We start from the raw sequence: 14,777 nt of genomic DNA, 5'->3' as shown, positions 1-14,777 counted from the left end.
TGGGAAATCGCCCTGGCTCCTTCTGAATTCATTCCCCAGGAAGGCTTGCTCACTCTGTGTGGCATTTATCAACACCCTAGGACATCTGAGTCAGGCGGGAGCCCTGGGCCGTCCTGGTCTGCGCCACGCCCGGAGAAGAGAGGGCCCCTCAGATTTCCTTCACGTGAAGAAGGCAAACTGTGAGCTCGTGTAAAATATGTATCTTCAGGTCCAACACTCAGGGAGTCTGACTCAGTGGGGCTAGGGTGATGCTGGGCCCAGGAATCTGCTCTTTACATGAACACCTTTGTGTGATGCTGGTATCGATGCTCACATCCTACCACACTGTGGGATATATTGGCCCAGGGCCACCCAGTTTGGGAGAGACTGTCAAGAAGTCCCTGTGGCTGGTGCTCAGTGAGAGGTAACAGGCAGACTGCGGTGAATCCCGACACCTGCTCTGCTGGAGGAAGGCTGGAGGCCCCATCAGTGACGGCGCTGGGCAAATACGAGAAATATTTATGGTGAATGTATCTTTTGAATTCTGAGGCACTGGAAGTGAATGGTTTGTAGCCAAAGACAGAGAATAGCTGCTAATGTGACATACATATGTACAGAGTAGGTTATTCTCCTGTCCCTTCTTGAATTAGAGGAGAAATGGATTTCACAAATTCCCCTTTCTAACTTTCTAACTTTTTTCCCCTTTCTAGATAAGACTAAGACCATTTTAATGTGCTTCCTTGCTTCCCCTTTGGCAGAGCCTTATCTTGAAGCTTCCGTTTTCTGTTTTTGGATCTAAGACTTAACTAATGGGAATATCTCCAAAATGAGCCAACTCTGGTGAATTCCCAGAGTGGAAGAAACAAGGGCGGGTGGGCTGGAGAATGGACCGGGCCTTTCCTGAACATCCACCGACTGTTTGCCGACCGTCATTAATCGGGGAAAACGGCCCTGGATTCAAGAAAAGCCCCTGGTGTGTTTTCCTTGGCTGGCGTGGTTCTTGTCTTGTAAGTCACAAGTCTCCTACCAGATTATTATTAGCTCAGGGCCTCGCATCAGAAAAATTCTGACCTCGTCACCTTATGAATAATGAAACCGCTGCTCTAGCTTTATACTTATTAATTCTGTGACTTGGAGCAAACTTTTTTTTTTTTTTTTTGCCTCTTTAAGCCTCCAATTTCCCATGTGGGAACCTAAGGGGCTCGACTACAGTCCCTTCCAGCTGTAACACATCGTGACATAAGGTACAAACGTCAGCAAAGACGCTCACTTAAATCCAAGTGTGCTTGTTTTCCCTGCTGTGAAGTGTTTGGCTAATCATTGACCCCGATACCATCCCCAGAGAGAGTGCCTACTGAGCGCCAGGCACTTTCTGGGCCTGGCTTCATACAAATGCCACCAAATGAAAGGTAGACATTGTCGATTCTGCTTTACAGAAGATGAAACACAGACCCGGAGAGGTTAAGTAACTTGCCCGTGGGTTTCTTTGTTTGTTTGTTTGTTTGTTGTTGTTATTGGGTTTTTTGGTTAATCAATGGTCAAGCAGAGATTCAAATCCATGTCTGTGTTATTCGAAGGCCCATGTCCTTTGGGTTGACTCCACGCCTGCTCAGTCTGGAACCTCAGTAGGAAAGTGTACCTGAGCTTTTGCATGAAAAAAAAAAAGTTACAGCAACCTCCTTGGCATCGCATACCCCCACCCCGCCCTGGTGTCTTAGGCTGGCTTCCTCCTGAAGGAGACTCTGAGACAAGCATGTGGGTGCAAGTCTTGCATTTGGGCGGTGACCCCAGAAGCACCAGCGAGGGAGTGAGGAGGGAGAAGGGGAAGGAAGGAGCGAATGAAGACTACTGTGTGAACCCGGGCTCTGCCCCACTAGAGAACTTTGGGAGACGCTGCAGAGTATCCCAAGGTTGGTGCAAGGGGGCTGGGGTGGGTGTACCCACCAACCGCCGGCAAGTGGCCGGGGGCGTGGCTAATTCCCAGGTGGGTTTCAGGGGCCAGCAGAGGTCCTCTGAGCTGTAGGAGTTTGCCGTCCGAAGCGACAGGGTCCGCCTTCAGTGTTAAAAGGATGGTCTGTGTGCTACGTACGATTGGGATGAGATAGGCCTCAGTTTCTATAGCCACCATAACAACTTGCTACAAATGTGATGGCTGAAAACGACCCAAGTTTACTATTCCATAGTTTCTGTTAGTCAGAAGGGCAGGGCGGCTCAGCTGGGTTCTCTGCACTGGTTTCGAGTCACTAAATTCAAGGTGTCAGCCAGTCAGGCTCTCTTTGGAAGATTCTAGAAGACTCCACTTCTGGGGTCTGTCATATTGTGTGGGATCCAGTTCCTTATGGTTGAGGGACTGAGGTCTCTGTCCCCTCGCTGTGTTTCCACCTGTGCCTCCTGGCTTCTGACCCCCTTCACCTTCCAAACGACCGATGAGTCGCTGTCTTCACATCGCTCCGACTTCCTTTTCTGCCGCGTAGGTCTTCTGCCTGACTCTGCTGCCTGCCCCGCAGCTACTGAGGGCCCGTGGGATTACATTGCTCACCCAGATAGTCCGGGATAATCTCCCCACTGTGGAGTCTGGTTGTTCGTCACCTTAATTCCATCTGCAAAACCCCTTCCCAGCAGTACCTAGATTCGTGTTTGATTGGGAAACCCAAACACGAGACTCTTGGGGGGCACTGGGGTGGGGGAGGACATCGTTAGCATCCTGCCTACCATGGTGGGCTCTTACCTGTACTTTTCCATGTGTAATGCGCACCCAAGTTTTTGTGAGCAATAAGCACGGGATTATTATTATACCCATAGTATGTAATCATTATACCCACGTATAATGCACATCCTTATTTTTCCCTCAAACACTTGGGCAGAGCGAGGCGAACGGCCAGCCTAAACTCGCACCGGCGTGCGAAGGCCATTTCTCTGGTGATGTTTTCTGACTTGGTGCTTGTTAGAGCACCCCTGCTGAGAAGTGGGGCTGACCCCTGCGCCCACGGCTGCTCCAGACCTTTAAGTGGAAACTAAACATACAGAGCAGAGGACCCTCCATAGTGTCCCAACCACATGCCCTTGGCACACTCATCCTCCCAGCATAACCCCACTGTGGTATTTTTCACATCGTGTCTCTCCCTTCACTCTGGGAGCCAAGGTCACATTCACAGACACTTCATTTTGTCGGTCCAAATAGTTGAGTCATAATTATGATTATTAACTCAGTAACTACCACTAAAGGTAGTTATTTACTATCACATCGCATTAGAGACAATATTAAGAACCTTACCAAGTCCTGTGGCCATTGTAACAGAGTTAGGCGCCACTGCCCCCATTTCACAGAAGAGGACACTGAGGCTTCGAGGGTGTGCATCCTGTGCCCGGTCACGCCATCTGTGAGGGCAGAGGTAGAACAGACAACACTTTGAAGCCTAGTCTGGTCATCCGAGACCCTTAAAAATGGCTGACCCCCAACAATACGTACAAAAGGAACAAAATGTGAATAAAAAATTACAAACATGTTTTCCTTTTCAAATTACTTTTTAAAAAAAATCAGGGCCTTGGAAAATTTGGTTTTTTTCCTACCCTTTCAAATGCTCCTCGTGGTTTTAAGAATGCACGTCACCTGCAGGTGGCACTGCCCAAGGTGGGCTGGCCAGCCGGACTCTACTCAGACAGCCAGGTTTACATTCTGAGACAGGTCATTGCAGCCTTTTATTTTATTTACATATATTTTATTTATTTTGTTAGCCTTCCTTCCTTCCTTCCTTCCTTATTTCCTTTCCTTCTCTCTCTCTCTCTGTCTCTTTCTCTCTCTCTCTCTCTTTTTCTCTCTCTCTTTCAAGTTGCTGTTTATCTTCTGGCCCGTGTCGTATACGTGTGAAACAATGGTGTCCAACGATTAATTGGAACTTTATTTTGCTGAGTTGTTCTAAAATGAAATAGAGACAGGCCAATCCATGACACGGAGTCATTTTCCAATCCGTGATGTTTGCTATAATTCAGTTTTACTTACTGTCTATTAGTTGCTGGTGTTCAAAATTTTTTTCTTGTGTCCATATTTTTACTGACCATAGAGGTCATTTAGGAATTCCTATGAGGCTTTCTCATAGTGTGTATTATTTGTTATCACACTCAGTCCCGGACTCGGCCTGGCTGTTAGCCACTGACTGCAAATATTTGTCGAGTACATAAATGAATATGGTCACTTGAAGCGTGTAAACGTTTGTTTGTGTGTTCTCATCATGGATTTCAGAGCAGCTGGCATCCTGAAAAGAAAGGGTGCATCCTCTCAGTTCTTTCTACTTTAATGTTTCACAACATAAAGACAGAAAAGCACCTGGGGAAGGCTGCCAGCCTCAGGATGCCTCAGGCCGAACTGAGGGCCGGCTTTGAGAAGCTGCATAAGGGCAGGTGGGCCTCCCCCACGTCTCCGGCTGGGAGGAGGGCCCCCGTGGGCGGTCAGTTTTCAGGTAAGCAGGGAGCGCCCCTGCAGGGTCACATCCCCACACTGGAAAGAATGAGGCTCAACTATCAGATATGTAACTAAAATGTTTTTTTATGTTTAAAGGCAATAGAAGATTTCTCTCAAAAAAAAAAAAAAAATCCCTGCAACTGAGAGTGTTTGCAAACCCTCCTTGAAACAGTATCACAATTCTATAGAACATACGGAACCTCCCCAGCTCCTTCTGGGAAGTTGCAACTCATGTCAAAACCAGACCATGTTGGCCCGAGATCAGGACACCGATCTCTTTTATGGTGCGGACATCTAGAAAGAAGAGCCCTGGGGAACCAGCTGCCACCCTGGCACTGCCCTGCCTGCGTGTCACTGTGTCTTGCTCACAGACCTGGCCGTGTATCTGTGATACAGGCGTCTCGGTGGTCCGCCACGTCCCCTTCGCCTGGCTTGCCAGAGTTACTGGGTGGAAAGTTTACGAGGAGCAGAGCCTCCAGGGCGACGGAATGACCCACCCGTCAGGAAGGAGCGCCCGTGCACTGTCCAGAAAGGGGACAAGGAAGAAGACGTGGGCTGACTTTCAGAACGGAACCTGCAGGCTCTCTGCATGTTGGCTTTCTTGGCCTTTGATTGTTAGAGGTTCCTCTCCTTGTCGAACAATGTTGACTTTGGAGAGAAAACAGAGTCTGCAAACCCACAGGTCCTTCTCTGGAGAGTGTTACAGGAATAGAGAGGGCAAGTTCACGGAGCCAGAGAGGCCTGGTCTCTGCCTCTCGTAGATAGGAGGAGAGGAAGAGCTGAACAATGCCTTTTTAAGAAGCGCAGCGTTATCGCTTTATCTCAGAAAAAGACGTCTCCAGTCGGTCTGGCTGAAGGTAATGGGCATGGAAGCATCTTTATCTGTGAGTTTTGACAAGTGGGATGTTTCCCTTAATTAAGAGCGCCTTGTCCGATGCAGGGAAATGAAACACTTTTCTCCGATATGAGTGGGCCATAATCCCCAGAGATGACGCTCTGGAGAAATAAGGCCATTAGCTGGAGCTGTCAGAAGTGAGTCACTTTCCCCCTTGAAATATCCAGAAGACTGCAGCAAAAATGCATTCTTTCGGGGTTTTCTTTGTCTAATAGATAACTGACTAAGGGCTTCGCTTTGCTAAACTACTGGGAAGCAGCACGGAACACAAGGACAACCTGAAACCAGTTATGCAAATCAGCAAAGGAAAAAGTCTGGGTATTGTCACAAACTGGCTGTGTGACCTTGAGTGAAGGTATTAAATCTCTGTGAACTTAAGGTTTAACATCGATGAAATGATGTGGTTTCTGTAAAATGGAATTCTGTCTACATCACAGTGCTGTGTTTGGTTTTTTTTTTTAAGTACAAATAGGTGAGATAATATGAATAAAGCACTCGGAGTACGTAGCCACTCAATACATAGTGCCACATAGAACACTGTTCGAAATGCTGATTCTAGATTTAGCTGTTCAGAGATGATTGGCCAAAGCTGGCTATGCCAGTGAGCAACGGAGAATCGGCCTGGCCTTCAGAGCAAGAATAAATGTCAGCAAGGCCTGGATCCTAAAATAAAAGAGCCTTGACCAGCCTGGGCAGGTGGGGAATGGCCAGGCTAGTGGACAAACAGGTCCTGGACTAAGTGGAGGAGAAGAATGAGGAAGTGCTGCCCGTAGGAAAGCAGCCAGGTCCTCCGGAGGCTCTGGGGTGGATGGGCTGAAATCTGGAAGGTGAAGTACACACTTGACCTTCCTGTGAAATGGGTACCAAGCATTTCCAGAGTCCCCGAGTTGTATAAATACCAACATGTCGATGGCTTACAGAATATGCTCCATGGAAGACTATTTTCCGAAGAGGAGAAAAGAACATCATAGTCAAATAACTCTGGAAACGTGGCCTAAGACTCTTCTTGAAGAGCCTCAATACGTGTTAGCACGCGAGAGCCTGGGAAGTCCTCCGGAGTAGAAATGCGCTTCGCGTCTGTCTAACAATATTTCCCCAGTCTGCTCCACTATGGATACTTTCCCCGACCACGCCATCCTCTGACATACCTCTCACAGTATAAAAAACGTACATGCACAAAGTTATTCACTATGGCGTACTTTTTAATAGCAAAACATTGGAAACTCTAAATTGAAGTGCACAGCATTTACCTTTTTTTCCAAACCTATGTGTATGTAATTAAGACTTACAGAGCCTAGAGGAAAGTGACTCACTCACTAGCTAGGGGGCCTTCTACCCAGCATATACTTGCCCTTTGGTGTGCCGTGTATACACACCATATTTTTCGGACTATAAGATGCACCTAGGGTTTAAGAGGAGGAAAATAGGAAACAAATTTTGAAGCAAAAAATGTGGCAAAGTATTTAATAAAATAAGTAACATAATATTCACCGATATAAATGTAAGCTACATTCGGACTATAAGATGCACCCCCCTTTTCCTCCCAAATTTGGGGGTGTGCATCTTGTAGTCTGAAAAATGTGGTAATGCTAATTCCAGTCTCAGAAAAATGACACCACTGAGTATCACGTCCATTCAATATTCAGAGCTGCAGATGCTCCGTTTGTAAGCCCAGGGTTCACTCTCTAGACAGGTGCCTATAAACACTGGCCCCCCCTCACAGAAGTAATCCTGTTGACAAAAATAAGGAAAACACTGAGTACAAGGAGAAGCTTCTCTTGGCTTCCCACCTACGTAAGCAGAAATGTAAGCTGTTTTCTATCATTTCTTCCATCTATGCTACAACTTCGGGTGCTGGCGTGGACACGCATTTTCCCTTTGCATGTGGTCACGTCAAAGTTCAAGGGTGGAACAACATGTTTTGAGGTTTGTGTTGTTGCACGGTTGGTCCCAAAAAAACTTTGGCTTTGCTTTTGCAAGTTTCAGCATGATATTGTGGGAATTTTTCATAGCTAATCATTTTTAAAAACTGTTTTCTTTTGTTTAGGTATTTTAGGAATATGAAGCAGAACCTTCTTGTCTTAGAACAGGCTGCTTATAAACAACAGCCTCTCTCAAAATGTTGTACATGTAAAAATTCCAAGGGGAATATGATATTTCTGGAGACTTAACAGAACCAAAGAAAGCCCAAGGCCATATATATATATATATAAAAATGATGGGAGGTGGTCATGACTGGGAGGCTCAATTGGTTGGAGCATCGTCCTGTAACCAAAAGGAGTGGGTTCGATTCCTGGTCAGGGCACATACCTAAATTGTGGGTTTAATCCCTGGTCAGGGAACATTCAGGAGACAACCAATCAATGTTCCTCTCTCACATCAATGTCTCTCTCTCACTCTTCCCCCACAACCCTTCCTCTCTCTCCAAAAATCGATAACCAAAATGATGGGAGGTGGGAGGAAGAAAGAGAATAGAGACCCTGTGAGGATAAACTATTTAAAAGCTGGGGGTCTATTTCAGAAGCGTAAGCACGCTCTTAGGAGAGGCTGAGGGGAAACTTTCAACTCCACACATTGCTGGCGTGGGTGGAAAACGGCACTGTCCTCACACTAAGGAATTCGGCAATATCTAGCAAGAGGACACACGCCCTTTTATTTTTGACCAAGCAATCCCACCTCTAGGAATTAGAGGGGAAGATCAGTTTCAACAATATTAAACTGTATACGCACACGTTTATTCATTACGGTATAATTTTAATAGCAGAGTGTTGTGAATGATCTGGAGGCACACAATAGGGGACTTATTGAGTAAACTCTGGCACATCCGTATAACAAAGTCCCGTTCGGTTATGCTGTCAGTCAAGGTGCCAAGGAATACAGCATGCTGCCTTCACAGTAAGAAAAGGGAAGCGACATAAATATGTACGCAACTGCCGCTTATTTTGCAACAACAAACACGAGAAGGGTAAGTCAGACACCGATGAAATTGATTATCTCCTACTGTTCATGGAAATAGGGTAGAAAAGAAAGAATGAGGCTTTTTCCAGTATATATATATATGGCTTTTGAGCCATATTCATGTTTATATATTCAAAAATAAAAATAAACTAACAAGGGCAACAAAAAACACACCTAAAATTGAATGCGAACAGAAAATAATTGAATCTGACTGCATTGATACCATAAACTCGGAGAAGAAAAAAAGACCCGGTTCCAACACCAGCGGAACGTCATACTCCAACTGTACGTGCCCAGGGCTACAAACAGAACTGCAAAAATGTCTAGAACTTTAGTAGGATTTTGTTGGTACTCGCCCTGATACACTAATCCTGAAACTATTCTTTGTACACTGTAGGATTGAACAAGTGGACAGGCCTATTGCTGGTATTGGGAACGAAGATGGTCGCTGTGGGAGAAGAGAAATATACAGGGGATTTGACAAACGGAAGCGAGACAGACCCTGTGGTGAGTTTATTCATATAAACTCATTATTTAGAAAATGTATACCCCCCACCTCTGTCCACTGACTGGGCCCAGATGTCGTGGTGTCCTAGCAGAGATGAGCGCTCCTATTGCCCAGGACTCGATTTCTAATTATTCTTCTTCACCAATAGGAACAAGGTCTCCTTGAGGCAATGACTGACTCCATCTCAGGGACAGGTGAAGTTCAAGGTGGACCTGGGATTTCTTTCAGTGCCAGAAATAGGCGAGTGCTCAAACACTTACGGGAACACATTGAAAAGACACATAGGGCCGCTGGAAGTGATTCTTCCTGGCCAAGTTTGGGACCATGTGACGCCAGAAAGAATATCAAGAATAAGGAATTATAACACTTTGAATAAAAAGGGATCCATGAGCCCACTGAGGAAGAAGGAGGAGGAAACTCTTGTTTACAGAAAAATACCAAATAATAAGTAAAGAAGAAATGGCGGAACTGGAGAAAACTCATTTTCAAACAATGACTGCAATCGTTGTAACTCAGGCAAGCATTGTCAACGGGTGTATTACCGCTGGGTAAAGATGGTCAGCGGACAAGGTATTCATGCAGACTTGGGGCGTCACCCTACAGACAGCTGATTGATACAAATGGGGAAAAAGGTGCCTTTACGGTGGGGAAATCTGACACATACCACCTTCATCTTGCATTTGATTTGTGAGCATAATGGGTCAAACCGAACCGTGGGTCTCCTAGTCCGATGCACCAGGAAGGGCACGCCATCCCCAACGTAGCGTCCTTCTGGGGTGAGCCAACCATCCAAGGTAAAGGCCAGCTTTTAACTTACTTTCCAGGGTTGTTGGTTTCAATCCATTTTGAGGATCTTCCATTTTATTTTGTCATCAGCTCTGTAATTCATTTAAGATGGGTTTTATATTTTATTCATTATCCTGGTTGTTTTGCTTGGAGGGTCTTTCAGGGTTTCTCTCTCATCACCAGTGCCCAGCAGGGGAAACAGCATGATTTCCTTCGAAAATGGCTAACTCTATGCTTACTTGTGTGTGTGACTTAGATTCATACAGCCCTTTTGTGGTATCATGCGGCACGGGCTATAAAAATGTTTATACCCTTTTATTTGATAATATCACGCTTGAGAATGTATTCTAGGGAAATAACTTGATAGAAACAAAACACTATTAGCACCAAACACAACAATTTTATTTGGGCAACCAAATACTGGAAAGAACCTAATTGTCCATTAGGGAAGTCGTTTACTGTGCAGCCACCAAAAGGCTCGTTAAGAAGATTGCGGCAACGCGGCTCTGAGGCTAACCTTTAAAAGCTGAGCGTAAAACTTGTGTGCACACCAATGGAAACTTCTAGAAAACTGTGCACATAAGGATAAGATGATACAAAAAGATGGTTGTGTTTTATTGGTGGAATTATGGTTGATTTTGCTGTTTTAATATTTCATTAGTATTTTGATGCACCATTTTAATTTTAAAATGCAAAAGAATTTGCCACTTGGAGGGGAAAAGAGGCGTGCTTGCTGATTCAGTTCTCACTGGAGTCTTGGCAGCTTCCTCATGTGTGAAAGGGGCACACTGACCCCAGCTCTGACGGGAGAATGTTAAAGAATGTAGCCCAGTGACTGGCACATGGAGATAGTAAGACGTGGTTGTCCTCTGTTTTTCTCACACCCAGAGAGAGTGCGGCAGGGACTGGAGCTGGGTCCGTGAGTCCCTAGAGGTCCAGTGAGGACATGGAGGCACCAGTCCCTGGGGGAGAAGATCCGGGAAGGACAGCAGTTCCAGAGCAGACGGTGGGGAGAGGATCCAGAAGCAGGTGCGTGCACGTTGGCTAAGTCCTCCCCACGCAAGGGTTCCCTTTCCAGAATGGAGGCAGGGCACAGGGGGCCAAGTTTCCTCGGGGGGATTCACCACGCTGTTTCATCTGCCTTCCGACTCTCCAGCCCGTTCAAGCTGGAATGTGGGTCTGGTCAAGTCCCTTTTCTGCCACTTGTAGTGTGATCCTGGGCAAGACACTTGCGTACTTGTGACACGTGTGTACTTGTGTTCGCTGAACCTCAGTTTCTACACTTGTAAAAAAGAGAATATTAATCTCTGCCTCTCAGTGTTGTGGAAGGTGTAGAACCTCAACACAGGCTGTGGTCACTGTGTTGGCAAAGTTACTCCAGAGCTGTCTGGTCGAACTCCACTGGCCTGTTCCAGGCCCAGAGGGTAGGGAATTAAAAGGCTTTATCCTTAAAAATAACTTCCATCCTATCTTTTCACCTCCACCCTCCACCAATAAGTGCTCAGGAAATGACAACCTTTACATAGTTAGTAACAGATTTCATTTAGTGTTTAACATCCGGATGTTCAAACCATATGCTGGAAAACTGATTATATTCATTTTGAATATATATATGTATATATATTGTGTGTGTGTGTGTGTGTGTGTATATATACCTAGAATATATATATATGGATTCTATACACATATAGAATCCATATATACACATATAGAATCTATATATATATTCTCTCTATATATAACATATAGAATCTCTATATATTCTCTCTACATATATAATATACAGAATATATATATTCTAGATATTGTTGAGAAGATTGAGGGCTACACGCCTTTCAGCAAATATTGATTTTCTACAAAGTGTCCCGGACAGTAGACAGTCCCCAGGGATTTATGACGACTAACAGTTCTGAGATGGGGGAGGACAGCAAAGTCCAAAGGGAGCTCCTGCAAGCTTGTGTGAGGACAAGATGGGTGGTCCACATGAAAAAGTAAGAGGTCATGAAATATTAGTGGGTATAAAATTCGCTCAATGTGTTGTGGAAGACATTTTGTCTCTAGTTGTCAGGGGTTTACCCATTAACCCATCCGTGTCCTTTCTTTCTTCAGAAATATCCCTGCAGATACAATGCAGAAAGTTGTTCATTGTAGTGCTGTTCATAATAACAAAAACAAAAAAATAGAAGCAACTTAACCCGTGGTACGTGTAGGTCATCGAAATCCTGCACCATCACTAAAAACGTTAATGCAGACCCGTCCACATGTTTGGTGAACTTGGGGTAGCTCCTCAGCAACTGACTACTTGACATTGCCCCCCAGAATTAGACTTTCCCAGTCCGTCAGTCACTGACCTCACGCGGCCAACGCAAGTGTTGTCCATCAGGGTCAGGCGCCTTACAGTGCATTTTACAGAGCAGGACACAAGTCCTCTGTAGGTGGGTAGGTCCCAGGGAGAGGAGAGGGAGAGGCTGAGACACCATGGGGTCAGTCCTTCTCCTGAGCCCTCCAACGTAGGGGGCAGTCGGCATCTGAAAAGACCCCAGTGAACCTCTCATCCTAGTAACACAAGAGCTCTCCGCCTGCATCTCCAGTGTAACACTCACTTCATGCTCTGTCGGGAAGAATATCTATTTTATCTCTTTGCTACGGCAATGGGCGCAGTGTCTGGTGCAAAGAAAAGGCCTGATAAAAGCTGGGTGAGTGAACTGTACTTTGGTTGAGCCTTTTCCACTGATTCTGTTTTGTCATCTCGCATCTGCTGTTAAGTCCATCCAGTGAATTTTCAATTTTAGATACTACATATTTTTCATTCTAGGATTTCCACATTTTGTAATAATTTCCATTTCTCTGCTGAGTGTTCCTATTTGTTTGTTATGACCACATTTTCCTCTACATCATTGAACATAATTATAACAGGTGTTCTAAAGTCTTTGTCTCGAGTTCCAACACCTGAATTACTTTGGGGTCAGTCTCTATTGCTTTGCCTTGTTACAAAGTATGGGCCGCATTTTCTCGGGCATTCACATATACAATAATTTGGGGCTGCCACCTGGACATTTTGAACTATTCATTATGGAGACTCTGCATTCTCTGAAGAGTATGGAATTTTGTTCCCACCTGACAGGTAACTTGATTGAACTCAAACTCCAAACTCAAGCTCCTCTGTAAAGAGCAACAACAGGCATCTTTGTTCAAACCTTTGAGCCTTAACCACGTGCTCGACATCTGCCCTGCCGTTCGTATGCGCAGTTCCAGGGTCAGCTAGCAAGCGGGCATGTTGTACACGGACCTGGGCATTTCTCCTTGTCTGGCTTTCCTCCTTCCATCTTCTACAGCTGCCCTGAGCTCTGCCTTCTGGTTCTTCAGGTCAGGAAGATGTTGGATTTTCTAAGTTTGCCTGCTCTGAGGCAAACTTCTGAAAAAAAGGGGGGAGGGTGGATTTTTTTTTTCATCCCGGTGCTCTTTGCCTCTTCCAAGTGTAGACTCCACTCCAGTGGCAAACTTCTTCAGGTTGCTCCTGAGATTCCAGAGCTTACGGCTGTTTTCTATGGGTGGGTTGGTCTGATAGGGACCACCCCTTCACGACTGGGAGCTGGAAACCTCTAAATATAACTGGCCTTTGAACAGCATTCTTCTTTAAAAGGACTTTCAGCTACTTCCTTGGTATTTCCTTATTTCCTGTTTTTCTCAGCCATATGCTTTCCATTTCCTTACTTCCTAACTCAGATGTTTCCCCTACTTACAGATTCAGTGACTGTTGTTAAATGTCCCCCATACTGTGAAATACAATGTCCTCCATTGTGTTTATAAATATAAAATAAAATGTGTAAATATACACATATATATGGTATAGAATAGCAAAAAAAAAATGCTGGTCTTTGTGGCCAGATAATTAAGGTTACAACTCAAATTCTCAGCTGAATGGCCTTGAGCAACTCCTTGAATCTCCACAAATAACAGGTTTTTCATTGGTAGAACAAAAGAAAAAAAACCCACCTATTTTACGGGATTGCTGTGAGCACAAGCGATATAGCTAGCATAGCCAGGCTGGGCATCTAGCATAAAACAGGCACTCAAAAATGGTAGCAATAACATTTTTAAAAATAGACTTTGCGTTTAGGGTAGTTTTAGGTTCGTAGAAAAATTGAGCAGAAAGTACAGAGAGTTCCCATAAAACTCCTACCCCCTCCAATGCACAGCCCCCTCCCCCCCGCAATTAGCCACATACCACTCGCCCCCCAAGAGATGAACCAACATGGACGCATCACAATCACCCAAAACCCATAGTTCACATCAGGGTTCACTCTTGGTGTTGCATGTTCTATGGGTTTGGACACATTTATAACGACATCGTCACCATTATAATATCACACGGAGTATCTTCACTGCCCTCAACGCCTTCTGTGCCCTGCCCATCCGTCTCTCCCTCCTCCCAGCTCCGGGGAGCTGCTGGTCTTTTTACTGTCTCCCTAGTTTTGACTTTTCCAGAATGTCCCAGAGTTGGAATCATACAGTCTGTAGTCTTTTCAGATGGCTTCTTTCACTTAGTATTTTGCATTTAAGTTTACTTCCTTTATCTTCACACCTTTTTAGCTTTTTCCTTTTTTTGGCACTGAATAATATTTTGTTATCTGAATATAACAGTTTATTTATCGATTCATCTAGTGACGGACATCTTTGCTGCTTCCAAGCTTTGGCATTTGTGATCAAGGGTGCCATAAACATCCGTGCACAGGTTTTTATTTTGGTAAATACCAAGCAGCGTGATAGCTGAATCATATGGTGAGAGTATACTTCGCTTCGTAAGAAGCTGCCAAACCATCTGTCAGAGGGGCCGCACCGGTGTGCATCCCCGCCAGCAGTGGGTGGGAGTTCCTGTCGCTCTACATCCTCACTAGCATCTGGCGTGGTCAGTTTCTGAGAAAGACATCTTGATGTAATTTTGACTCTAGTTTCTCTTTCAAGAAAATAAGAGAGAAAAGGGAAAGGAAAAACAATGACCATGCCATCTTTTATTTATAGCCCATCAGTTGGTGAGACGCTCCGGGCACAGCTGGTGTTTTGAGCTCTGCTCCTCCTCTCTGACCTCCCGGTGCCGACATGCACCCCTAGCCTGCGTGGGCTGTGCCCTGGTCAGGCTCCCTGTGGGCTGAAGCGTGACACTGGCTTTCATTTGGTGAGATATTGCTCTT

The 14,777-nt window shown here is 45.2% G+C and overlaps 1 protein-coding gene across 1 annotated transcript in view; it reads right to left on the bottom strand.

Annotated features, from left to right (window-relative positions):
- SELE (selectin E) overlaps positions 1–14,777 on the bottom strand; it is a 36,382-nt gene that overhangs the window by 13,671 nt on the left and 7,934 nt on the right. The window contains exon 2 of the mRNA XM_045189736.3: positions 3,254–3,357. Within this exon, the coding sequence (XP_045045671.3) occupies positions 3,254–3,357 (104 nt within the window). The remainder of the gene's footprint in view (positions 1–3,253; positions 3,358–14,777) is intronic.

The sequence above is a fragment of the Desmodus rotundus genome, chromosome 12 (genome assembly GCF_022682495.2).
Source record: "Desmodus rotundus isolate HL8 chromosome 12, HLdesRot8A.1, whole genome shotgun sequence".
NCBI classification, from domain to species: domain Eukaryota; kingdom Metazoa; phylum Chordata; class Mammalia; order Chiroptera; family Phyllostomidae; genus Desmodus; species Desmodus rotundus.
This window is presented reverse-complemented; position numbering and strand designations above follow the sequence as displayed.